This window comes from Montipora capricornis, chromosome 7 (assembly GCF_036669925.1).
Source record: "Montipora capricornis isolate CH-2021 chromosome 7, ASM3666992v2, whole genome shotgun sequence".
Lineage (NCBI taxonomy): Eukaryota > Metazoa > Cnidaria > Anthozoa > Scleractinia > Acroporidae > Montipora > Montipora capricornis.
Window position 1 is genome coordinate 46,382,994 of NC_090889.1, and position 27,500 is coordinate 46,410,493.

Consider the following 27,500-nt stretch of genomic DNA (forward strand, 5'->3'; position numbering starts at 1 on the left):
TTTACAACGTCACCGTGCACATTTGCCTTAAAAATGGCTATTTTCTCTGATATAGTGTCCAAAACAATCGATTCACCTTCTGTATTTACTGGTCTTTCTGACTGTTTTATCATCGTGGTTCATTTGTGCATATTTCTCACCAAAAAAAGCTTTCTCAAAAATCAAAGCAAGGTCAACTACAACCTCACTTTCATTCAAAGGCCAGGTAACTAAGCACACAACTGTAAAATGGTCTATTACAGATGCACGCTAATTAACTTTGTGAGAAGATCAAGGCCGAATAAAACGGGAGCGTGGGAAAATACACTGTTGTTTTTTTCTCGGGAATTTGTGCCGCATGAAATGAATGAAAAGACTTTCGACCAGCGAACGCGCATCTAACAAAGGTGAGCTCTTCCTTGCTGTGCAAAATATTGGAGAATCGGGTGAAAAGTCAACATCCCGTGCGGAATGTCTTTTGAGTGTTGGTATTAAAATGAACTTTGTGGCCTTCCAAAAGAAGTGAAAAATCGTGCCGTGCGTTAATTAAGGGACACCAACGAACGTCATTTGAGAAAATCACTTCATCGCTGTCAGTACTGACAGTATCAACCAAAGCGATCGTGGTCGTACCAGGATTACGAAACGGTTCGAAAACAGAGTTTAGAGGATTTATAAAGTGTTTTGCCACAACCAGCAACCCCCGTTAACAAGATATTACGATGTTTTCCTTCAGGCAATAAAACTCGAACGGCCTCTGCAAATTCATCCTGGTTAAGGTCGTTCCTAAGCAGAACATGCTCAGCCACAGTCAACCTTCTATGAAATGGCTTTTTTTTGAACGAGAAACACCAACCAAATTCAAACAAACCTGAACATGATGTATGTTTCCATTTATATTCGAATTTAACACAAATATGGCGCAACATCTCACTCTAGGCCGCTAGAAATCAAGGGTTTCCTTCTCCTAAAATGTAGCATATTTCCAGCCAATTCTTTTCATAACTGAAATTCCGCAAAAATACAGTCCCAAACAAAATTGTTGAAACACTTTTCAATACCTTGCCCTCTCACAATGTTGTTTTGGCAAATGGGCTCAGAAACTCGCGTTAAAACATCATTGTGAGGGGAGAGAATAGTCGTGTACTCTTCCAACGAATTTTGTCACAGACTGTAGCTTCAGTCGAGAACTTTCTCATTTGGTCATGAGGAGAAAAATACTTTATCCGCCAAATAAAAATTTTGTATGGAGGTTTATAGTATCACTGGCAGGGTTCAGAATTTTCAGAATTTATCGCCTTCGACGTAGGAGAACGATTTTTCTATTTTCGTTGGTTTTGGAGGTTTCGCGCTTGTGAAGGATGGCAGAGTCGGTTAGCGCGCGGCCTTTGTGCAAGAGTTCCTGAGTTCGATCCTCGGATCTCACATCCTTGCTTCGACTTCTTTCCGTTCTGTGTAGCTTAAGTAGCTTTGAAATATCCGTAAAATGGAGACTGGAGGAGAGGGGGGAGTAAAATGAGCGCATCGTCAAGGTTTGTCAATTCAAGGAATTACTGTTACAAGTTATCGACGTAAAATAAAGTTGCTTTACTTTACTTTACTTTACTTTACTTTACTTTAGTAACGAATTCGAGGATACTATTTTAGAATTGAGTGAAGGTTATACTCTTCTGCCGTCTGACTTGCCTTCTTTTTATCAGATGGTAGGGACACAAAGCAAGTCCTTGAGTGTTCGCAGTGGTTCACAGCAAGAAGAGAAAACCCAGCACACACCAAGCACAAACGATAAAAATTCCGAAAAGAAACAAAGCGCTTTGCAGCAGTCGTTGTTGGCGTAAGTAAGAAAAATAACGCTAACTTTTGTTATAGCTAAAGCAGGTATGTACTAGCTCGATTTGCCATGCATCTTTCGTCCCCGCTTCCCATCTTCTGTACCTTTTTGGATAATGCTTGTTTTCCTTTACATCGCGTCATAGCTAGCTTAAGCTAGTAGATTAAATTAAAGGAACAGGCAAAACGGTACATTTTAATTCTTCTCGACAAAACAAAAATGTGATGCTATTTGCGTTTGAGACTACATAGTGATCCTTTCCATTTCCTCGAGTCTTAATAAGTAATGCTATTATTAATTTTGTTGAGCGACAGTGACCCATGGTCCACGGCCTGCACGATCTTACTAAAGATTTTGTGACTTACTTATCCGTGTCACTGCAGCCCCACCTAGGCTCTCCGTTAGAGCGTGTCTGGTGAGTCGTCTTCGTGTATTTGCTCGTAACCTGTTGCGTAGTTGTTATCTTTCAAATGTTTTCGCAGGGGCGTAGCACCTGAATCAGGCGTAACAGTTGTGTTCCACGTTTTACTTGTATCAAATTTCAATATGAAGGAAGGAAATTTGTTTATACGAGCTCATGGGGAAGACTTAGGAAACTTTCAATTAAACTGCGTGGATATGGTTGCGGCAGAGTAAGTAGCAATATTTTCTTTGCCTTTTGCGTTTCGCAATCCGTAGTTGTTTTTTAATTAGAACCCGCACTTGCTCCCGTGAAAGAAGTCTTGAGTTTGGAATCTTGAATCTTGCAACACCCACTGAAAGGTTTCGTCCATTCTTCATGAATCAACCCCTTAAAACCAAATTTAATTCTCCCAAATTCATGTGATGATTTTGAATGCTGATCTCGTTAATTATGTAGAAATGTTTTTTTTTCCCGTTGGGAACTAGAGGAAACTGGAAAAGAAATTCCAAGTAATCCTTAAAAGAATTGCCAGGATTCCTTGCGCCGGCGAGCCTCCTATAGCTCAGTGGAACATCTGAATTAATGATGGCAATTCTTTGTTGGGAGAGTTATTTTTTTGTTTTCTTTTTTTTCGAGTTTTCCCGAGTCACGATTGGAAAAAAGGCATCTCTACTGGCATTTAATTGTAGTTAAGTAATTGTCCCAGCTCCTATGAATGCCAAGATGGTGCTTTTGTCACCGCCCGTCTTTTTGCAAACTTCAAAGTTGCCGTCTTTGGTTGTGGAGCTTTCGTCCTTTTGAATTTTACACTATTTCGAGGCCTCTTATTCACAGATTGTTAAAAATTACTAAAGTAAGAATATCAATTTTCTTCTTTACTCTTAGAAACATCAAAAGTAAAGGAGTGGACAAACCTGTGCTCTATCGTGGTCAAGTTACATTAAGTGTTGATCGAGCCCGCAGACGTACAAAGTACAAATACCTTGTGGTTAAAAAGGGAACGATTTGCTGGGAAAATTTACCGCAGTTCGTGTCGTATTATTTCGGCGGCATCGTCAATCGCGTCTTAAAAATTCCCGAACCATATGTCAAGCCCGGTGGTAAGTTGGGAATGACATTATCGTTTGAGCCCGAGGCTCGTCACTTGGTCGTAAATTTTCTTACTGAGTTGCAAGCTATTGTTCGCGTGTGATTCCATCCTGGCTACTGTTTTTATTTTGTTTTTGTTTTTTGTTTTTTCTTTCTTCTCTGGCTATTTGGAGTTACTATTGTACCAGTTAATGTCTTCCTCATTGCCTGGTCTTATGGCATTTCTTCTTGTTTAAATTTTTTCTCAGAAACATGGAACCAGTTTGATGGAGTGACATTCGTGGTTGGTAATGAAGAGGGTCTTGTTGCTAGATTCAGAGGTGCAGTGCAAAGTTGGTTCTCACGGGATAAAACATCAGAGTATCTAGAAATGGCGGTGCTTCGTTCTTTACCAAGGTGGAAGGGCTTTAGTGTAGACGGCGAAGAAATCGAAGAAATGACTGCTACCGAGGCTATTGAAAAGCTAGAAAGTGTTCTTTACTGTTTGTCTCATGTTGTGATAGAAGAATTTGGTTTCTACCATAAATTTGAATTTTCATTCCAAAAGGTACGTGGTTCCGCTCAAAGTAATGTAGTTTTGTCTAGTATTACTTTTTCTGTGGAAAGCCATGGCTGGAATTTGACGGCGTTTTTAGAGAGGTGGTCGTTGTGGAAAGGCGTACGTGTCAACGTGTTTTTAAACAAGAAATATTGTTTTAATTGGTTTGGTTGGTTTCGAAATACGATTTATCGCAGGTTACAGTGAAACCTTTTGTCCGTTTGCACTCAAGTCAGTTTGCAATATTGTCACGCAATGTTGTTGTTTGATTGCCATTTTACGACAAGCATATTTCTTTATCTCGATAACCTGGTGACTAGAGGGAAATTACCTTTTTTCCTTTCGAAAACGAAACAATGTTGCTTGCTATAGCAGTCGACTTGTGAATTCGTCTAGACGAATCACCCGCTTTAGTTCATCTTGGAAGACGCACTATATGATGTAGTTGGACTGGATGTATAATGCGGCGTATTTCAAGGTTTCTAAACCAAGCACACGATCTTCGGAAGTCCAGTAGGGATTACTTGACAACGCAATATGTACGCCAGCTAATCTCCCCGCTCGCTCAACGCTCAACAATATCCGATATTGTAAGGAGGGATTTACAATTCACGTGGAAATAACTTTTCGTCCGTCCTGCAGGATCTTGGCAAAATCTTCTAAAAACTTTTAATTGCATTATGTATATGTTGGGAGTTGATCACTCTAAGGTTCCTTTTTTTTGACGAAAGTTCGGTCGTGAAAACAAGGCCAAATAAAAGTAACGGACACAGTAAGAAAGGTTTTTCAGCCGTGGAAATCCAACGGTATGCCTCGAACTGTAACACAACCGGTTGAACTGTAAGTGCCATCTCAAGTTAGTAAGTTGCGCTTGCAAGAAATATTAAATTGCAGTGGAGAAACTGTCCCTTGTGGATCAGTGTAATTAAGAGAGATTCAACAGAGGCCGAAAACAGTAAGAGTCGCTTGTTCGGTTGGCAAAATAGGATGCAGAAGCTAAATGCAGGTTTTCTTCATGCAGTGTTAACAAGAAAATTTTAAACACTCAAGAAACTGGCTGCTGAAAAGCATTGATTAGGGTGGCTAGTCGAGCAAGGCTACTCACTGGTAGATGATCGACTGTGCGTCCATTGTTAATTTTATGCCCGTAAGGGAGGGGGGAGGGGATTTTCCAGACCTATGTGTGTTGTTTATGCTCCGATTAGAGGGATGGCAGACCGATTTGTTGAAAACGTGTTTACTTTTCAAGTTGTCCTTAAAACATGGTGCAAAGGTCCGGGGACTCTGTTCCAGGCCACTAGCGGCCGTTACATGTAAAACATAACGGATACCAAAACACTACACAACGGTCTTTGAATTGTGCGAAAGAATAGTGTTTTTAATTCAACTCATGAAATCCTTAATCGTCTACTCAATGCTCGGTCTTGAGGCTCGATTTTCAATTTTCTTCTCATTGTTGCTATGTTTACGGTGTAAAAGGAGCCTTGAATCATTGGCGGTCAGCCGTAATTTAAGGATCTGGAGGAGATGGCCAAAATACTTTCATAGTAATAGGTGTTACCCTCTTTAAATAAAGGTTATTATTATTGACTGAAATAATTGGTCTGGCCATCAATACCCCTGAGCCTCTTTTCTTCATGTTTTTATGCTTTCAGACGTTAAGTGAGAATTTGCGATCAAAGATGGAGACAAACGTTCGTGGTTTGGCCAAAAGTAAAGTGGGATCAGGTTGCCATGTATCTGCGGTAGTTTCCTCGCTGGCTATCGCTGTACTGGTACATAGATTTACTATTTTGCTGAGCAGCGAGGAGGTTCTGTCACTTCTAAGTTGCTTGGCACTTGAAGTTGACCCAAGTGGGGAATCGTGTACCGTCTATGAGGAAGTTTTAAGGGAGTTTAGCCCAGATTTTAGAGTGTGAGTATATAAAAATTGTAAGCAATGAAAACCTTGTAGAATAATAAATATCACCATAGCTTCTTGTTAGCTGATGAAGTGTATTCTGCATCTTCATTTAGTGTTAATCGTGATGAAACTTTATGTGTTAGCCTTGGTAGTTGCCAGAAAGTGTAATTTCGCCGACTAGATGTTCTAACTTTTTTATTTTTGGTCTGTTCCGGTTGTGGCACGTTTTTCAATTCAATAGTTCTTTCGGGAGTCCCTGTTTTTTAAGTTGTACAGAAATGGGGTAACAATTGCTGTTTCATATTGTATTTTCTCATTTGCATTACAGATAAAACCGAAATAAGGCACTAGCTGCAAATCATTTCAGTTCTCTGGCCACAATAACTGCAATCGGAAATTTTTTTTAACTTCTGACGAAGAGCAATTCCTTTAAACTAAACAACAATATCGAGTAGGATAATTAATGAGAGTGTACAGTGCCCTATATCCTGACGTCAATCTGATTTAATACATTTTCTTCTTATAAGAACCTTTTTTATAAGAACATTTTATACGTTCTTAAAAGAACGTATTAAGAGCATTCCTCAGGCTGAGATTCGATTAAGAACATGTTTATTTTGCTCATCTGTACTTTAAATGAAAGGATAAAAAAGGGTAAATATTGAGCAGTTCTTATTTATAATTGTTCCAAAATAACTTAAACACCATCGAAGTCATCTGGTGAAACAAAGTGTGGTGTTTCATCAAGGAAATTGAGCTTGGTTTTTCAGTTTTGAAGTGTAGTACTCAACATATGGTACCAGTAAGCCAGTCATTCTCATATGTCGTGTAACTTTAAGAACATCTTAAGAACGTTTTCAACCTCGCTCACATCGCAAAAATATATAAGAACGTTCAGCTCCAATATTACACGTTCTTGCAAAACTGAAAAAAAAAGAGTGTATCACCTGACCAAGAGTAAACTTTTTGTAAACCGTGTGGAGTTCATCTTTTATCTCATCAAAATAAATACTTTAAATACGAACAGAGCGCCTAAAAATTAAAATGACCGCATTTTGTCATAATACAGATTGATTGCTTGTCAACTTCCTTCGTAAAATGAAGGCAAGTTAGGAGTAAGGAATTTCTCATTCATTTTAGATTTCCTTTTATTAAAGTGCCCCTGTGACCAAAAAATCAATTCATATTTTTCTTTGGATTTCAAAACTATGTTAACAAAACACTAAGTGACCCACGTTTTAAGCCTTGATTTCAAAAAGACACCTCGTTATTTTAACTGTAATTTTCCTATTTAATGGTCCGCCATTACTAACATTATGTTCCTGAGAGAGCTGGATCGAGGAGAAAATGACGTCAAAGGCTCACTGGTTTAAGAATGCAATACGTGTGTACGCCGCAGAATTAATATGCAGCACGGGAGTTTTGGGCTTTCAGACTTTTAAACTCACACTTTGCATATATAAGAAGCTGCGTTCACACGCTGAAATTTTAAGCTAGTGAGCCTCTGACGTCACTTTTCCCTGGATCCAACTGTCTGAGGTCCAATCGGTCAGGTTTTAACGTGAGTAATGGCGGACCGTGAAATCCAAAATTTACACTCAAAGTAAACGGCCTTTGGATAAAAATCAAAGCTCAAAATTTTGCCAGTCAGGTGTTAAGCAAACACACTTTCAAAATCTGAAGGAAAAAAGGAAGTGGTTTTTTGATCACAGGGACACTTTAAGTAGTGGAAATTAAAGTTTATAGCAACCATCAGAATTTTTTGTGGCAGAAACGTTAGCTGTAATCCTTTCTGTATATTACGGGTGGCAGTTGAATGTTTCAGTGTTCACATTTTACAGGTACGCAGCAAGTGCGATCGAGAGTCTTTGTAATAAAATTATAGGGCAAGCGTGGAGCGCGTCCTACTATGAGTGGCTTTGGGCAGTACCACTGCTCCATTTCCTTAGAGGGGACTCGAGACCATTTGAGGAACCGGAAATGGATGGAAACTCAGATGCACCAGCGTGGTGGGGAGCTGAGAAACTCAAGGTTTCAAAAGAGAAACTCAAGGTTCAAAAGTGGTAAGAGAGACGTAGGGCTTCTCTACATGTTGTCGTACCCTTTCTCCTGGAAAGGAGTTTCTTCCTTCGCTCGCCCAGAGCTTACCAAAGTTGAGAAAATAATCTGTTTTCTTCAAATTTTGTCGCTCTTTGTACAAACCTCAACTTAAAGTCTAAATTTGGGGTAGTCTGAAATTCATTTTAACAGAAAAGCTCCACCACAATATCGAATATCCCAGTAGCTAGTAGCTGAATCGGAAAGGGTGTGCCGCAGAACAGTGTCGCAATTTTACGACTTGATTTGTAATTACCCAGGCACTCCGTTGGAGGCCTGGGTTATAAATTGGGCTTCGTTTTTCACGTTCAGTCACAAATCACCGTTAAGGCTCTAAAGCGCATGCATGAAATCTAACAGCCCACGTTACACTTGTGCCTGGGTGCAAGCAGCTATGCGTCTAGTTGTAATAGGACTGAGTGCAGTCCAATAGACCAATTTCGATATATTAAAATTCAGTCCTAAACAAAAGACATCCTCTCCTAGACTCTGGGGAATAAATATAAGGATTTGTATGAGTTTATTCCCCAGAGCCTCGAGATGATGCCTTTTGTTTAGGACTGAATTTTAATATATCGAAAGTGGGCTATTCGGTCGGTAATCATACGAGTGATTAAAGGGATTAAAAGGAAAGTACGGTCTAGGAAAAAAGTTTCTCTAAATCACGAAAACTTTTCCCCAGGAATTCGAAAATAATTGCCGTTTTGTCCAGTTCCGTGTTAAAATGTGACAAGAGTACTTTGAAGTTGCCTCTTTCTTGACTTAGAGAGCGCCATCTTGGTTATGACGTATTATGACGTAGCAACAGTCAACAAACGTGTTCGACCTTACCGATCGATCCTCTATCACTTTCTCAATGTTTTGTGACCTTTCTGCTTCGAGAAATATAAATGTAAGATGAACTATGGTAAACGGTCTTGTGGTTCAACAGGTAGTAGGCCATGTAAGCCATAAGTGCGACAGAAACTCAAGTCACTTAATAGTTATAGATTTTCTAGTCAATCAAACTAGGCGGCAAAAATACCCCAGAGCAAATGTAAACAAGACAAAAACCTTGAACATGGGACAAAGAAATATTCACAAGTGTACCTTTTTCACTTTCTTCCTTCAGCGGCCGCCCGTCTTCGATGCTTCAGCAAAGGCATTTGTTTGCTTTCACACGGGAAAGCGTTTAATTCAGAATAAGCCGACGAAACTTTCAGATGTTGCGTCATAGCCTCGTTTGCATACACAAAAATAAAGATGGCGGATTTCAATTTAAATTTGCCAATTTTTGAAGCGTTATTGTTGGCTATTTAAACACATTTAGTCCAAATGAGTGGTCAAGTATGACAATACAGGTAAAGAACTTTTGATTCAGAGAAACTTTTTCGACACCGTACTTTCCCTTTAACAAAACTGGGCGACCGCTATTTGTTAATCAACAGTATGATTACAGACAGAATTGGACTCCACTCAGTCCTATTACCAATTAATCGTAAATATTACACGAAAGAACGAAAAGCTGGTGCAAGGTGTATGTGGTGAAAAGCGTTAATGATTTTGATTAAAATCTCGGGTTTTGAGACTTAAAATGCAGTTTCGGTTGTGGTTGGCTTATCTAACTGTCCGAGTAAGGACTATACAATTGTAACTGTCCGACTACATGATAGGAAGCCAATTAGTAGAAAATACATGGTCTATTGAACCAATCACATTGGAGGAAAGTGTAATATTTACGGTTAACTTTATGATTGGATCGCTTTTTCGATAGAGCTAGTAGAGTTGGATCACATATTTTCAGACTTCTGAGGGAAGAATATTGCAAGTATTAAGATTATAAAGGGATGGTACTTGATGACAAGACAATAATCTATAATCGGCTTGCATTTGGTTCCTTTTACAAATAAAGGATTGACCGGTCATTTGTCAGTGCCTCGTAAGTTCTACTCTGCATTGCTATTATCCATAGTAGCTAACATAATTGATATTTTTTTCTGTCTTAACCACTGCTACTCTTTGCACTAACTGGAGACGTGATTGCTTTGATCATGGCTCATTAACTAATTCGGGATCGCGATATTTTGTTTTGACCCGTCAAAAGTAAGTAACATGAGATAAAAATCAAGTGAAGCTATGATCTTCGGAGTTGTGAACGCAGTTTTTGCAATTGCGTAGAGAAGCCTGAAAAATTCAGGACTTCAAAGGGATTTGAACCCGTGACCTCGCGATACCGTTTCGACGCTCTAACCAACTGAGCTAAGAAGCCACTGACGTTGGGAGCTGGTCATTTCTGCGAAGATCATAACTTCACTTGATTTCATATCCGCAGTTCATAGATGATCCATTTCATATATCATTTCATCGATGAGATAAAAAATCGGTCACAATATGGATTGTAGTACATTAGGGGTTAGACATGGTTTACAATGATTGCAAGTTAAAAAGTTACTATACAAGACTTTCTTGACTTTCTTGACAAATGAATTAATCTGCATAACCTTTTCGTTGACAGCGATTTTGTGCCTCATCTTGCTTCAGCTTTTGAAGTTGATAGATTGTTGAGGAGGACTGTCCTTTTTGTTATTCCCGTCGGGCAGTTGGATGAGGTTGCTTTCACCGGATTGTTCCCTGTTTCTGATCTCTGTGTCGCTTTGATGACCTTCCTACCTCATGGACGGGTTAGCAAGGAAAAGGTTTGAAAACAATCTTGGGATGCAAGCGTTACGACACGAAAATTTGTAATTTTGTTTTTCGTTGGCATAGTATGTGTAGTAAACAGATTTAGACCTAAAAACGTTCTCTACAAAAACATTCACGAGCTTTCTCGCACTTAAAACATGCCAATTTTTTAGCTGAAAATGGGACTATTGTGGCCGAAAACGCACGTATTTTGAACGAAAATAAAGCTTTTTAAATTTTCAACTATTTTTCATTCCAAAGTGTCATATACACGTTACGAACTTAAGAAATCCGCAAGATATAATTTGATAAGATGCCAACAGCTTTAGTGAACTGGCAAACCAAATTCAAGACAGGAAAACAAGCAAAGAACAGCAACAAAAGGCACATTGCAGAAAAAGCATCACTAGCAGAGTATGGTTAGCCTGTGCTCTGTGTGCTCGTTCCTGTGTGACCATCTTTAATTTCAGAATCTTTGCTGAGATGATCTTGATAGCATGTATCCTGTAAAGAATTTTTTTTGCAATTTTTAAGTATTATTTTCGTCCCCTAGTCGTTACTTCCACTTTTTGGGGAATTTCTACTAGCTTCTTTTTTTCGGTATTAGCATTTATTTCAAGTTCCTCATTTCACCGACTCAAATAAGTTAGTTTCGAATTTTACGTCAACAAAGGCACAGAGTCGAGGTTCAGTCGAATAATTTGCATTTCCACTTTTTTTTAAACAAAGGTGAATGCAAACTATTCCTCTGGACCTCGACTCTATTCTTTTGCCTTGGCTAAATTCGAAACCAGCCAATTCTTGCTGTCTTTTGTCTTTTTTGATTGGTAGTTGAAAACTATTGAGAGATGTGTACAAGCGATGGTTAATATAATGGAGAATGAAAAAGGTTCAAACAGGTTAGTTTACTAGTCATTAATGACGATTGGTTCATGTTTTGCGGGCGTCTATCGCGATATAGATGCACGACGAGGGAAGGTTTAAGAGCACGAAAGAACCGTAAGAGTAGCTTTCAAGTCGTACTCATCTTACTCAGTCGCCGGTCCAACCGGAGCCCTTTTTCGATAAGGCATTTGAACTTATTGCTTGCCAAATGCCAGCCTTAAAATAATGTTGAAGGAGCAATACGGTTCTTGTGTTAATGAAAACTTTACAATTATTTTCAAGAAAATCCTATTGTATGTAGCCTTAAGAAACGCAATGAATTATACATTTATAAGCACTATAACAACCATTTATTTGTATATACTGACAGCATTGAAATTTACGGGTCATTCGTCGAAGTTGCCTGAAGAGGCTGGTCATTAACAGAGCTGTCGCAATAAAACGATTAAGCTCTGGGCTGAATTATGAAGACTAATCATCACTCCTCTATTATTTTTGTTTTATTCATCAGAAATTATATGTCACACTCTACAGCCAATATCGAGCATTTTACTCAGTAAGGACTCTACCATACCCACTTTTTAGAGAATAATACATGGGCGCACAGAGGTATGAAATTTCTCTTCTCGTGTTCATCTCGATATCTCACTCGTGAGGTATAGAGTTGAAAACTCGAAGAGAAATGCCATATCTCGGCGCTCCCATCTCTCTCCCTGCTATATATAGTACAGTAAGGTAGCAACTAATTGCCTTATTTACGTAGGATCATCACCCTATTCCCGTTTGGATGGCGATTCGTCAGCGATTTCTGAGAAATACAAGCAGACAAGGTTAATTTGGGAACAGAAATCAACGCAACTAAGTAAGCAAGTGAAACTGTGGCTCAACCAGGAATCGAACCTGGGTCTTCCAGAATATCGGTCGGATGCCTTAACAACTAGGACACTGAACCAACCACAAAGACAATACATACACAACACAACTGTGGCTTCATAGCGGCTAGGCCCGAGGAGACAATTTCACACACTTTCTGCAATCAGGATCACGTCATTACTCCCCATTGTCATTGTGGTTGGTTGAGTGGCCTAGTGGTTAAGGCATCCGACCTGTAATCTGGAGACTAGGTTCAATTCCTGGCTAAGCCACATTTTCGAATTGCCATCCAAAAGGGAATAGGCTGGTGATCGTAAGTAAATAAGGCAATCAGTTGCTAATATATCCCCTCCCTACCTTTGTAGGGATATTTAGCCATGCATCGCTGATCGACCGGCGAGTAGTGACGTGATCCTGATTGCAGAAAATGTGTGAAATTGTCTCCTCAGACCTAGCCGCTATGAAGTCACAGTTGTGTTTGTGTTTTGTATGTGTTGTCTTTATGGTGTCATTGTGGTTGGCTCAGTGGCCTAGTGGTTAAGGCATGCGAGCGGTAATCTGGAGATCCAGGTTCAACACATTTTCACTTGCTTACTTAGTTGCGTTGATTTTTGTTCCTAAATTAATATATATATAAGAAACGAGGACGGACAGCTTCTGACGTAAAAAAAGTTTGAGAATTATAGCATAAATTAGCAGCCAGGGGGACGCAGCTCATATTGATAGATTGTTACTCGCCAGGAAAGCCTACTGGACCGCACAACTATGCACACTTAATCCTCACAGTCTTAACAAAAGACGCGAGTTCAGATCGCGTCCGCTATAATACTTAATTAGCGCATCACTATATACCGTGTAATTAAGTTCTTTGCAACGGATCGTGAAAATTTCGCCGTTTGCGCATTCTTGCCTGTTAAGCTTATTTAAGCTTATTGTCAAGGTTTGTATTGTATTACGCAACGTCATTTACATTTACATTCATTTACATTTTTTACGTTTAGTTATAAATTCTTGCAAATTTGTAAACCTACTAGAATTTTTAGCTTTTTTGATTTTTTATCTGTAAATAAGTTCCACATCTGAAGAAGGCCGAAACGTCGTATTAAAGCCGCAACAGTTAGAAGTTTGCTTCATGTTTCATCATTTTACACTAACCCAAAAATTCACATTGAAGCACTGTATCCTTCTTGGATCCTTCTACTGGGAGCTCATCGTTTGGTTTACCACATTTATTCTGTCAATCATATAATATCAAATGAATGAAACCAAAAGAGACGTCGATTAGTGTGACCATTTTCTCATTGTAGGCCTCAAGAGGAAATCACTGGCTTCACAATGTCTTCATGTTTGAAGCTGGCTGTGATGTTGACCGAAAAAAACTCCTTCCGAGATCACACTGAGCTAATCTGCCTTTCGATAAAGCTGTTTCTTATAAGCATCCACAAATGGGAAATTGACCAAGAAAAGATTACCGAGGAAACTGAGCGTCAGACGGAATTTGCCATCGGTCAACTTTTACAGAAACTTCAGTTAAAATTTGCTCATGAGTTTCGCTGGGAGATATCGTATCACATCCAGGGACAGCGTCTTACAAAACAGCTTCAGGTGTGACATACAATTTATGTTCTACCAGAGGATCCTCTTAAAAGCTGAAGATTTGTCTCAATCCGGACAGAAGAAGACCATCATAAATTCTTTTTCATTCTTTAGGTTTGGAGCAAGCTATTGAGCGTCGCGGATGGATGTCGGGCAGGTGAAATCTACCGCAGTCATTTGGGAAAACAATTTGAAGACCAAGCGGCAAAGGTAAAGTCTCCTAATGTAAATTGCTATTGATTCTTTCCCTTACGCTTTCGAAGAACGATATCTGTCATTGTGGCTTGTTCAAATCTCTTGCCTCGATCTCAAGTTTGGGTGACCTCCTTCTGGTTATTTCTAGATAACACCAATCATGTTCTATCAGTCAATTTTCAAGTACTTGCCTAACTTATTTATTTTATTTATCCGACCTGAAGGGAAAAAACGACAACAGCAACAAAACAACTTAAACGTAAGAAGAAATTTATCTAAATTAGTTTGGTAAGAACAATAAACTGTCCCTTGTGACCGGAATACGTTTTGACGCAGTCTTTGCATTACTAGAAGCGAAATTCCCAGTCAAAGTAGTTCATTGAATCGCTCATAATCGACAGTCAGTGTAAAGAGTATTTTGACCGTTGGACACTAGAACATTTCTCCTGCAACTTGTCGGGCAATTTTTCGCGAGAGGAGTTTTCACAATCGTCGATAAGTTGCTGGACAGTTGTTCAATTAGGTAACGCTTCTTCTCCCTCTTTTGACTTTTGTACTCGTGACTTGAATGTACCTTTGTCTTAGCCACCCACCTTGTCATTTTGACGCAATTCGCCAGAAAGGTGCTACACTACGCAATGTTGGAAAAATACGCTGCAAAAAAGTGAAAAGGGAAACTCGACTGTACTTTCGATAACAGTCTCTGCAGTGTCTCTCGCCACAGTTTTGGCAGTTGTAGGTTTATTTCATACAAGTCATTATGTCTCGCAAAAAGTTGATAAGGGTAAAATTTCCACCGTAAAGAGATAACGTGGTGACGTTTCGCGCATTAGCCTTTTGTCAGAGCGAATAGAGGGATTGTGGGTTGTGTTTTTATATAGGGGGAGGGGGGAGGAGGAGCTATGCTGTTGGTGGAAGTGTGGTGATTTGAAGTAACGAATGGATTAGTAGAACGATAGAGGTTTTTTCGGCTCTCTGTGTTTCCTTGAAATAGGGAAAGACCTCAAATTGTCATGTTGTGGGTAGAGTGGCTCAGGAGGTTGAAATCAGTAGCGCGCAACAGGTGTCGATGGATCGTCTAGTTCCTGAGATCTTGTTAGCGTTTTGGATCAAAGGACAAGTTTTGCATCGTGAGCGTGTGGATTTGAAGGTTCCCGGTTGGTTGTCGATCTTCGCTGACTAGAAAGTTGTCTATGGTCTTGTCGCATTTGAAAGATACGAATGTTGTAAGTGGCTACCCGAATGGGCAAGATGGAGCAATACTGTCGCTCGGGATTGCCCGTATTGTTCCCGCAATAAAATTTCGCCGAAGTCCAAGCGGGTGTGATTTCTCTGTCGGGATGGAACTAGAAAACAAGAAAACCGAAACTCGCCATCACTTTTGCATATAACTGGCTTCCTTTTCAGTGCTCGAAAATAAACAAGTACGAAGATCATTTTTTCAGTGTTCTTTATGCCATATAATAAATCCGTTATTGACCAAGGTAGTGAAATCAAGATGGCTGGATATTGGCCTCGTTCCTTTTTTTGCGTTTTTATAGACCTCGACTTCGTCCAGGTCCATAAAGATGCAAAAAGAGAACTTGACCAATATCCAGCCATCTTGACCCCGTGTTTGGTCACTAATATATATTTATTTTGTTCTCCAGCTTCTCAGCGGTCCGGAACCCTTAATCCCTGAATCTGATTGGCTAATCGCGCGCTCTAGCGCGCTTTTCCCATCCGGATCCCGACTACGGACCGCTCCGATATAAAGAAGCAAATAAAGCCATTTTCGATTTTTCGTGAAAGTTTGTTGCTTTGATTTGAAGCTTATTACTCAACTGTATTTCAAGCCGTGCGCTCCTTTTTCGCTTATATCAATTTCTGTCACGTATCGGACATTATAGGCCCTTTCATAGTCATGCCCATAGAAAAAAAATAAACACGTTATTTGCCGGCCTAGGTCGGTCCGTATTGGGGAAAACTGTGTCCTCGGTTTCGAGTATGGCCCTCGGCCTGCGGCCTCGTGCCATAATCGAGACCTCTGGCACAGTTTTTGCAAAGGCGGACCTCCCGGGCGGCAAATAACATAAAAATATATAAATTTGACTCGTCAAAGGGTCGTTTTTTAGAATTCTGTAATCTTTAAGGGTGATATTTTTTACTGTAAAGTTGTGTGGGTGATAGGTGATGGGGAATGGGATTCTTAGGTTTTTCTTCGTTTGATTTTCTGCGATGTATGTAGCGCTGTTTCCTGTGTTGACCGCAGGGTCGGGATAGCAACACTTACAAAAAAAAAAGTGGCACATTACCTCGGCTTTTCGCGGAAATTGTTGTTTTGACTGCAGAGGCATTTGAGCATAAGAAATTGAGAGTGAGATTGTGTTCTTACACGTTGTGGATGGGAGGAGGAGTGTAGTAGGCAAATGTGTGAATCATTTGGTTTGTAATGTACGGCGGTGTTGATTGACACAGTTACCGATGAAGCGTTTGTAAAGATCAGGTTTTGGTCCGTTGTATTCAGAGAAAAATTTGTGTTCGATACAGCCAAAAAAAAGGTTGGAGTATTTATATCCCATCTTGGTTCCCATTGCGACGCCATTAGTTTGCTTGTAATGTTTCTCAAAGCCTTAAACAGGTTCTAGGAATAGAGGTAATTAGGTTTTGGGCAGTATTTGGTAATTGTTGTTTGCTTCAGTACGAGGTCCTGGGTGTCTTTTTTGGTTGTCCGAAGAGAGGTTATTTCTACTGAGTACAGAAAAATAGATGTTGGTTTAGTTGAAATGTTTAGTTGTCAAAGAATGTGTAAGAAGTGTATTCTCCATCAATAATAATTGGGTCACCTGCACCACTCTGAATCTGAAAGTCTTCTTTATTATTTTTGCAAGATGCAAGAAATTGACCTATGTGAGATGTTTTGTGACGTTAACCTTGATCAACACGACAAGGTCATTGGAGAGTCCCTCACCAAACTTGCCTTTAAAGCGGTGGAGAAGATAATAAATGTAAGTATAATCACCTTCACATGGGAGTATTCGTCACGACTATAATCCCCCTGTCCCACAAGTGCCATGTTCCAGTGGTTGTTTATTACTTCGAGCTTCGAGAGTGTTCAATACTGGCATGGGTATAGCAAATAAAATACAGTAAGATTGATGGGAAACAGTCGTACTGTTGACTCTGTTTCATTCATACAGGTCTGTTTCGGATAGAGCGAAAGTTCTACACTCATTAGTGCTTAGTACAGACAAACGCCATCAACCGAAAACCGGAATAGAACACGAAACATAAGTTGGTTCAATCCACCTTTCGACCAAAATGCAAAAACGAACGCCGGAAAGAAGTTTTTGAAGATTGTAAGGAAATGCTTTTCCCCGGAAAATAAACTCCACAAGATTTTCAACACCAACACCGTCAATATTTCATACAGCTGTATGCCGAACGTGCGAACACTAATCGAAGGAAACAACAAAAGAATACTACATAGCGACGCAGATACAGAGAACAACAGAAATTGTATAACTGCGACAACAGGAAGACAGAAACGTACGTAGGTCTAACTGCCACCTCTTTCAAAGCGCGACTAGCGAACCATAAGGCGTCATTTAACATCTAAGCGAAATGCAACAGAACTCAGCAAATACATCTGGCAAGTGAAAGACAACAACCTTCACTAAGCAATCAAATTGAGAATACTAAGCAATGCACCGCACTACTCGAAGACGACGAAAAAATGCCGACTATGCTTTACTGAGAGGTTTTCATCCTATGCAAGTCAAACATCGCTGCATTAAACAAACGAAAGAAACTCGTCAGTAAATGCAGACACAAGGGTAAATTCCTATTACAGAACGTTAAATAATAAGAATTCCTGCGTTACAACGAACAAATCTCGGAATGAAATTTAGCGTGAGTCACTCTATTGAAGCTTATTACTCAACTGTATTTCAAGCCGTGCGCTCCTTTTTCGCTAATATCAACATTTTAGGCCCTTTCATAGCAATCCCATAGAAAAAAAAAATAAACACGTTATTTGCCGGCCTAGGTCGGTCCGTATTGGGGAAAACTGTGTCCTCGGTTTTTGATTATTTGATTATTTATTTATTTTTGTAAAAGCGTGTTATAAGTTTGAGACACTAGAATCGCGGAACTGTTTGTATTTCTGACAAGCAGAAATGTTCTAAGCAATGTGCTGTGGTAAACAACATGCTGTTTTTATCTAAACAGCAGTATTTTAACAGTGTAGTTGCTGATAATGACCAACTCTCTTTTCAAAACTGTTTCTAATTTGCTCTATCCTAAACAGAACCCACAGTATCCTCCCAGTTTCGATGATACTTGCCTGGCATTAGACAGGGTTTTTCAGCTGTTTCTGACACAGTTCTATCGAAATTAGAAATTATCACCTGCTCATCTGCTTTTTGTTGTTTTAAGGAAGTGAGCGAAGGTGATGTTTTACGCCTAATAGGGTCGTCAGTGAAATCGTGCAGTCTTGATCCAATTCCTGCCTCTCTTTTGTTAAAGTGTCTGGATTCTTTTTTACCTACTTTGGTGAAAATTATCAACCTTTCTCTGTTTAAAGGTGTGTTTCCTGATTCTCTTAAAGTGGCCAAACTTACTCCTATTCTTAAAAAAGCTAATGCTGATCATGAAGTTTTTTCAAATTTCCGTCCTGTTTCAAATCTTCAGTTTTTATCTAAACTGATTGAAAAGACTGTTGCGTATCAGCTTAATTGTTGTCTTGCTGGACATGATCTTCATGCTTTGTTTCAGTCGGCGTATAAAGCTATGCACAGCACTGAAACGGCTTTGGTACGTGTCTACAACGACATCCTTCAATCTGTTGATGCTGGCGACTGTGTCATTCTGATTTTCCTTTATATGTCAGCTGCGTTTGATAGTTGTTCATGATGTCTTACTTGATAGACTTGCTAATCGTTTTGGTGTGAGGGATGTTGTTCTAAGCTGGTTTAGTTCGTACCTCACGAATAGGAAGCAATTCGTTGGTATCAATGAGTCTTCCTCGTGCCCTGTCAACCTTGATGTTGGAGTGCCACAGGGCTCAGTACTAGGGCCTCTTCTTTACTTGCTCTATACCTCTCCATTAGCTGACGTTGTTAAGCGTCATAAAGTCAGTTATCATTTTTACGCTAATGATTCTCAGTTGTATTTGTCGTTTAAGGCCACCAACAGCTTGTACAATCAAGACAGTCTTTGGAGCAATGTCTCACTGACATTTCATCGTGGATGCTTCCTAATGGTTTGAAGTTAAATCATGATAAGACAGAGCTGACGTGCACCCACTCTAGGTTTCTTAGTTGCCCTCCATTAGATGAGATCGTAGTTTGTGGTGAAACTATTGTCCCTTGTACTTCTGCTGTTAATTTGGGAATATCTTATTACTAATGCTGCTCACACTATTGTTCACGCTTTCATTTCCTCTAGACTCGATTACTGAAATGCTCTTCTTTATGGGCTCCCTAAATATCTTATTGACAGGCGTGTTGTCGCTTTCACAGGGAAGTTTGATCACATCACCACTGTGTTGATTGATCTTCATTGGCTTCCTGTATACTATAGAGTTATCTTCAAGTTGCTTCTGCTCACTTATAAGACCTTAAATGGTCTGGCTCCTTGCTATCTGTATGATCTTCTTTCTTATCGTTCCTCTGTTACAAATAAACTTCTTGTTGAACCTAGAGCTAAGCTCACCACTTATGGTTTTCGGTCCTTTTCATTCGCTTCTCCGAGACTTTGGAATAGGTTACCTTTGAATATTCGTTCTTGCTCCTCAGTTGCTAGTTTTAAAAGCAGACTCAAAGCGTTTCTCTTTACATTATTTCTTGATAATAGGAAATTTAAGTAGTTATTTGATTTTTCTTCTTAATCATTTTCGTTTTTTATCGACTGATTTGATATTTCTTTCGTCATTTGATTTTATCATCATCATTTCAATAATTGTTGTTTGAAATAATAATAATATTTTATAGATCGTTTATAGAATAAATAATATTTATTGTATAATAACATTCTATAGAATTTAATGTTTTTAAATCGTTTTATTGTAAATTACTGTAAATTGTAAATTGTTAAGCGCCATGGACAGCGATACATGGATATGAGCGCTATATAATTAACAATTATTCCATGAGCGCGCGTTGGATATGAGATGATAGCTAGCCACCGAGGCGCGTAGCGCCGAGTTGGCTATAATCATCTCATATCCAACAAGCGCGAGTGGAATAATTGTTTTATTAAAAACAGCCCCAAAATATAGAAAACTACAATCTCGGACAAAACCTGTTTAGACAAAGCGGCATTTTTGGTACTCCAACCACTTACCCAAACGTTCAGCTTAAAAGCCGCCCTTTCCCCTCCCCCCAAACTCAATGTTGCCTTATCTTGGTCGGAAATTTGCTGTAGAATATATGACAATATTCAGCAACATTGACTGAGGGGGAAGGGGAGTGGGAAGGGGGGAGTACGTAGGGGTGTGTCAAAATGGAGGTGAATTAGTGTCACTGTCTCAACAGTTTTGTCCGAGATTGTAGACTACAATAAAAATAAAAAGGCCCAAAAGATCACGCATATGCTTGCCGTGTTTGTAGATCATGGTATAATGGTTCATAACCCATGATGGCTTAGCCAATCAAAACTCTCGAATTGCATTATCCAATGATCCAGTTTCTAATAAATAAAGTTATTATTATTATTTTCATAGCACCTATGCTACACTAATTAGAACGCGCGAACAAAAGAAAGAAAACAATGACGTTGCGATATGATGTTTTATAATGTATGACATATTCCCTGTAGATCACTCTGTATTAAGCACTGTAGAGTTTAGAGCTTTCGCTCTATACGAAACAGACCTGTATGCATCAAACAGAATCAGAAGTACGACCGTCTTTCATCAATCTTATTTATTTGCTGTACTCGTTGTAGTATTGTGCACTCATGAAGCACGAAATCATTAACAACCACTGGAACATATATGTATATATATATCTGTGTGTATATTATTCCATTAAAAAATTCGCATACATTATGCATGAGTTTTAAGAGCTTTTTCTTTCGTTCTTTTTCTTTTTTTTCGTGAGACAAATAATTGCAATTTCATTTTCTAACTTTTTAATTTGTATAGTTCATTAGTTGTATTGTTACACGTATTGTTCCATGTCGACAGTTACCTTTGTTATCATTCTATTGTTGTAAACTTTCTTTTAATTTGTAGGGTAACTTAGTTGGAGTATTGTTCATTTATTGTTATTAGATCCTATTTAAACTTCATTTGTAACTACACTTTTATCAACTGATGAAGGTCGTGAGACCGAAACTTTTTGTAAAGTTCTTATTTTTTACCTGTTTTCACATCAATAGTTGTTTTTGATCGGTCTCCATTTTAACAATTTTTACTATAGGCTAAGCTGAATTGGACTGTGAATCCATTGCGATCCTTTTGGTATCGACATCATTCGTTGGCTCGGGAAGCACATGAAACTATGTATATTTAACAATTATTCACGGAGGTGGAGGTGAATAGTACTTGGCTAATCACCTCCGAGCTAGCCAATCAGCCTTCGCCAAAAGTACTATTCACTTGTGTGGTAAATACTAATTCTGTATAATATATATATATATATATATATATATATATATATATATATATATATGTGTGTATGACGTAATGAATACATGAGAATCATGCAATTGAATCGCGGATTGAACAAATTTCAGTGCAAATTATCGTCGCTGTTATGAGCGCTACGCTCGGTCTCCTGAGTATTTCAGGCCTTTCTCTTACTACTGCTTAAGTAGCGCTCGTAACTGCGAGGATCATTTACGCTGAAGTTATGTTTTACTGGGCAATCAGAACTTGGGAATCAAAAGTTTTAATTTTTAACTGTAGGAAACTGTGGTGCCATATGCATGTCGGTGCGGAGGAGAAACACGAGTTGAAAAGTGTCAAATTTCGACGTTTCGAGCGTTAGCCCTTCGTCAGAACGAAGGGCTAACTCTGCCGCTCTGACGAAGGGCTGACACTCGAAACGTCAGCTTCGTTATCTTTTTATGGTGGAAATTTGACCCTTTTCGACTTTTTTGGTATCAAATTTAACACCTCGGGTTGTCCTTGAGCGATATGCATTGTCTTTGATGCAGTGGTGAAGGAGGTGTCCTCTATAGCGTTCAATTCCCGAGCTATATTATAAGCTATCATATATTTGGTTAATATTATATCAGTTTTGATGTCTGTTGGCAGAAGCTGTGGATAAAGTTCTTGCGGTGTAAATTTTGGAGTGACAAAACTTTGTTTAGGATAGCCCAAACATCTGCATAAACTACAAATTTGAATGCGCTGTGATTGACAGTACCTTCAATTGTAATCCCTTCTAAGCGCATCCTAAGGCTATGGTTAAAAGTGACTGAAAGTTGCAACTTTATCATAAGTTATCTAACCAAGGCCCTGTGTTTCAGTCACGAGAGAGGGAAGACACTGACCGTGCCTTTAAGACGCTAAGTCAGGGCTCTACACTTAGCAAAAGAACTGAAAAGTGTGGGGAACTTCTCTCCATTTTGCTGGCAAAGTCATGGCCAGAAAACCCTCGGGAAGACATCTTGCCAGGCTTGGACCCTGTGACGGTGGAATTTCTTCTTTCATGGAACCCAATGGCTGGATATTTCAGATTCTTTGGTATTTATTTTGATTGTAAATTCATTAGACTTCTCGTCAGCTGAAAATTTTTTGCAAGAATTTCTCCTAAACTGCCCCTCAGCTGGCAACTTCTTCTACTTCAACTTAAATAATATGATGATTGATTGTTGAACTCAGAATTTTGCCTCGTGTGAAACTTGCACTGTCTGTTCAGTAGTCGTGCAACAGAGTACGTCAGATGTTTTGTATGTAGTTAGCCCACTATCTGTAGGAGAAGAACAAATAACTGAAACGATGGCCTGTTGCCCAATCCAAAAGAAACAACTACAGCTTCATCAAAGAAAGAACTGTTTAGGGAATAGCTTTTTACGAATTGCATTGTTCCTTATCCACTTAATCTTGGATGCTTCTATTTTCACATAGGGGATGAATCTGGAAGAGGGCGTATTTTAACTCCTGATGGTGAAGCAGCACTGTTCCTAGCAAAATCCTTACTCGCAGCTCTCGTGAAAAGTATCTCCGATGCTTCAATAACAGTTGTTATTTTGGAACTTTTGCATAAGTACAAGGATAGATTTCTACAGCTTCTGGATGCAGATTCTTCATTACACAACATGCAGGCTGCTAGGGAAACCGAAAGAAGTCTAAATGAACGAATTAGAGAAATCCAGGAATTTCAAGAGTTGAAAACGAAAGTATCGAACTTCATCCGCATGTGTGAAATAATTCCGCCGGGTGAGAATTCAACATACAAACTGACTGACTGACCAACCAACGAAATGTGAAATCATGTTGGCGTACATCTCACAATGTATTTTTTGCTGTTACAAATTGCCGCGATATTTAGCACTTGTTAGCACTTGTTAGTACGGATTATGTTCGTTGATCCAGGAGTTAAGCTCAGTTGGTTTCGTGATATCTTTGATTGGTAACATGTTTCCAGTGAGCCCCTCTGAAGTTCAGTGGGATAGCTTTTGGACTCGGTTTTTCCGATGGAAAAAAAATGTTTATAATGAACATGTACGTTAAAGAATATACGATGGGAACTGAAACTCCCCTGCATCCTAAACTGCATAATTTTTTACTTTAGCCACCGCTCCTTCAGTGAGTTCAGTCATTGATATGGACCTTTTCGGTGTTCTACGAGAGTTATGTTCATTTCTTAATACCTTACACTGATTAAATGACTAAGAAACGTCAATGGAACTTTCCGAAGGGTGTTTTGATGTGTGTAGAGTAGTGAAAGGATCATCGGAATGTCATGAAAACAGCCATGATATAAAAACTCAGCAACCAGAGACTGATGAACTGATGGTCTCAACCTGTCAAAATCTCAAAATCCGTAGAGACAGAAAAAAACGTTTTCTTATTTTTTTTTCTCTGCAGTTAATGTGACAGCCATAAAGAAGAATGTAGAGATAGATGTCTCCCTTTTTGAAATCGGCAATCTGTGTCAGCGCAATGATGACAACAGCGTTGAGATCAATTTTTTTGACCTGCCACCTGAAATTAGTGAAGTGTTGTATCCACTTTATAAAGTGCAAGAAAGTTCAACTTTTCAGGAACTCTGGGAACAATATGGAAAGAGAGCCCAGACATCAAGGAAAAATGACGAGACACAGCCAAAGGAACTCAGCATTTTTAAGGTGTTGGAATCTGTCTGGAAACATGCTTACGAAGACTGGGAACAAATTGCTGTCAGCACTTTGGATGGTTCAATAAACCTTGGAAATGTTGACAAGTTCTTTGGCGGCTATAAAGACAAAAAGCAAGATCTCGAGACAGAATTGTTTTGCATTTTCAACTTGCATCGTTCTCATTCAATCACTAGTGGTCAATTGAAGACGATGGCTAAGAAGCGCGCCGAACAAATGCAACTCTATCAGCAGATTCACCAATACGCCAATGCAGCGGAAACTATTTGGGACTTCAAACAAGCGATGGGGTTTAGTGGAGACTTCACGGTTGTTGAAGACTTGCGAAATCAAGTAAGAAGGGTGAAATTTCGAAGGCGATCAAACGGGGGGTGCGTGTACTGTGCTATTGTCAGTTTTGATAAAAACTTCTTGAATCAGAGCCAATAATGTTTTTTCTGAATAAATTTGATAGCTAAATCTGATCCCTAGCATCATATCCTAAGCTTTGGATGTTTTCCGGTGAATTTGATATGTAACGTTTTGATTTTATTAGTTTAGTTACATGTTATTATTGGCAAATTTTAGAGTGGTAATGTTGATTTATAATTTGAAAACACTATTAAGTCCCTGAAAACTTTACCTGATTAACTATCGTTGCTCATCATGACATCAGTTGTTTTCGAAACCCGAAAGTTGTTCATATTCATCTTTTAATCGTCAGAGTGAATACATTGTAGTAGTGGCCTTTTCAGGGATGCATTTATAGGATGAAATGATAACTACTGACGATTTTGCATGTGAGGTATACTGGAGCGACCCTTGAGGCAGACGAGGAGGGTCATTGCTCTTGTAGCTCCTTAAGACTAAAAAAATGAAAAGCTACCACCCTAAGCTGTTATTTTTGGATTCTAATTCATAGCTGTCAGCTGAGTTCAAGGGAAAATGTTTGAAGACGATTGGGCATGAATTAACTGAAGCTGGCCGAGCGCTTGAGCGTTTGAATGTGGATAAAGCTCAATGCTTAAAAAAGGTGGTGGAGAGTAACCGGCTTGTGGAATGGCTTCGCACAACAATAGCTTGTAAGCACAGTTAATCTACTTTACCCGAGTCATTGAGTTGGACCTCGAAGACATCCATGCACAGAGTTCCTTATAACATAAACTTTGTCCAGATTTGTAAGTAGTTTTTTTAGGAGAGGGAAGAGCCTACGGATTACACAGAAAAAAAAAACCCTTTCAGAGAAAAGAAGAGAGGTAACGACCAATTCAACCCACTTGGGAGGGGTGGGAGGCGGTCCTTCTCGATCAGTAACGTTCCATGCCCGCCCCCTGTTATGTCATGAACCCTGGGATATTTCAGGGTACAAAGTTAAATGAGATTGGGATCGATATGTCAAAGCAGCGCAGAGTGATCATGATTATCATCCTAGGTTGTCTCTCTTTTACATGCCTGTTTTACCATTTGATGTAGCCTGCAAATTTTAATCTTTTCAATAATGAGCTAAGGGCAAATTATAACGTGAGAAGAGCGTTGATACGTTAGAATGGTTCAGTTTGTTACCTCGATTTGCCAACATATGTTTGGTTGCTTTTATTTTCCCAGCGACACAAGAACTCAAAGTGTTAGTCGACTTGGCTTTGATATCCGCTGGTGAGAGTGACATTGAAACTGATCGCATATCGAACCTTCATACGAGTTGTTTAGGATTTGCTCCTCTCATATTCGAACTTAAAGAAACCGAGAGACACAAAGTCGATTTTGCGCAGTTGATGAAAGCTTGCGAATCAGTGTGGAAAGCTGTTGAGGTTGATCGAAGATTACCGCAGAAATTGGTAAGAAATAAGTTAATTGCAGGTAATGTAAAATGATAGGTATTTAGTGCTTGTTATAATCAAAAAAGAGCCCGCGAAAAATTGATCAAATTATGTTAAGCTCCGTTAAGGATGTATAGATATTTTGCCTGTAAGAACGTGATTTTAAGGTGTGATGTCTTTTTGCGTTAGTTGGACACTAGCCGACACTTGGAATGGCTTAAAACGGTCAAAGAATCGCATGGATCAGTCGCCATGACTTCGTTAGTCCAAGCCGAAATGATCAACTCCAGCGGGGTATACGTTGTGGGTAGACTGAACTGCGAACAAGACTCAGGATCTGAGAAAGGAGAACGTTTATCTTTGGATCATGTGGTGTGTTTGACTGTCCCCCCCAAAAAAAGTGAAGGAGAGAATGCACAGGATGTACTGTATTCGCTTGATGAAATAAAGGATTTACAGAGTAAATTGATGCTGATTGCTGGGAAGGCAGAGAAAGGGAAGGATGAGGTGGACACTTTTGTGCAGGTAAGGAAAATGTCCCACTTAGAAAATTTATATACAAGAGGAGCGTGGAGGACTGTAATTTTTCCATTTAAAAAATATTCCTCTTGTTCTTTAAGCTTGGTGGCTAGATCAGTTCATCACAGCAAGGAGAAATATGCGTTTAGACCGGCGTTCTGGCTTAATTTTCGAGGGGGTGGGTTTGGGAGACTGTAATGTCTGGGAGAATTGACTGGTTACTTTGAAAATGTTTCAGTAAAAAGCTGTAAAGATGAAAGTATAATTTTAATATTACTTTAAGAGGAGCCTATTTTGTCTATTCCTATAATTCTAAGAAACAGTGTCCAAAGCAGCGCTATCGCATTGATTATTATCCAAAATATTTCCAAATGGTCTGGATAAATGAAGACAAACTAGTATTCTTAAAAAATGGACAACAACCTTGAGTTTCGATCGATCATCGATCATCGATCATCCTCAGTTGCAATTGTTCGTTACAGTGCGAATTTGAACTTACGTTAGTACATCGCCATTATAATTTTAAATTACCGGTATAAACGCTACCATACTAAATGCAAACGATGGAATAATGCGCGCGCAAACAGTATTATAAAAGAAAAAACAAACGTAATTGCTAAATGGCTGGAAATTACAACAACAACAAAAACAACACCAAAAACCACAAAAAACTGACGCTAAAACATAAATGTAGCTAAAAAGATAGAGTTGGCTCCGCATGTTTTAGCTGACTATTTAAACAGGGATTTTCCCAGCGAATATGAGCAGCCTCTTTGAGCAACAACTGGAAAAGATTAAGTGCCGTATCTAAAATGGAAAAGCAGCCCTCAGAACAGTCTTCGACA

General features: G+C 39.2%; 1 protein-coding gene across 6 annotated transcripts in view; it reads left to right on the top strand.

Moving 5' to 3' along the window:
* The window catches only part of LOC138057297 (E3 ubiquitin-protein ligase rnf213-alpha-like), a 103,650-nt gene that overhangs the window by 12,239 nt on the left and 63,911 nt on the right, over nt 1-27,500 (top strand). For 3 of the 6 annotated variants that reach the window (XM_068903347.1, XM_068903350.1, XM_068903348.1), the window contains exons 4-21: nt 1,680-1,813; nt 2,293-2,442; nt 3,099-3,313; nt 3,551-3,849; nt 5,496-5,755; nt 7,585-7,806; nt 10,335-10,515; nt 11,333-11,400; nt 11,898-11,942; nt 13,567-13,864; nt 13,970-14,065; nt 16,921-17,037; nt 22,508-22,724; nt 23,109-23,420; nt 24,072-24,673; nt 25,242-25,401; nt 25,925-26,154; nt 26,326-26,661. In XM_068903347.1, the coding sequence (XP_068759448.1) occupies nt 1,680-1,813; nt 2,293-2,442; nt 3,099-3,313; nt 3,551-3,849; nt 5,496-5,755; nt 7,585-7,806; nt 10,335-10,515; nt 11,333-11,400; nt 11,898-11,942; nt 13,567-13,864; nt 13,970-14,065; nt 16,921-17,037; nt 22,508-22,724; nt 23,109-23,420; nt 24,072-24,673; nt 25,242-25,401; nt 25,925-26,154; nt 26,326-26,661 (3,942 nt within the window). Of the gene's footprint in view, nt 1-1,679; nt 1,814-2,292; nt 2,443-3,098; nt 3,314-3,550; nt 3,850-5,495; nt 5,756-7,584; nt 7,807-10,334; nt 10,516-11,332; nt 11,401-11,897; nt 11,943-12,230; nt 12,249-13,566; nt 13,865-13,969; nt 14,066-16,920; nt 17,038-22,507; nt 22,725-23,108; nt 23,421-24,071; nt 24,674-25,241; nt 25,402-25,924; nt 26,155-26,325; nt 26,662-27,500 lie in introns of those variants that run through there. The other 3 variants (XM_068903349.1, XM_068903351.1, XM_068903352.1) reach the window with 3 other exon arrangements.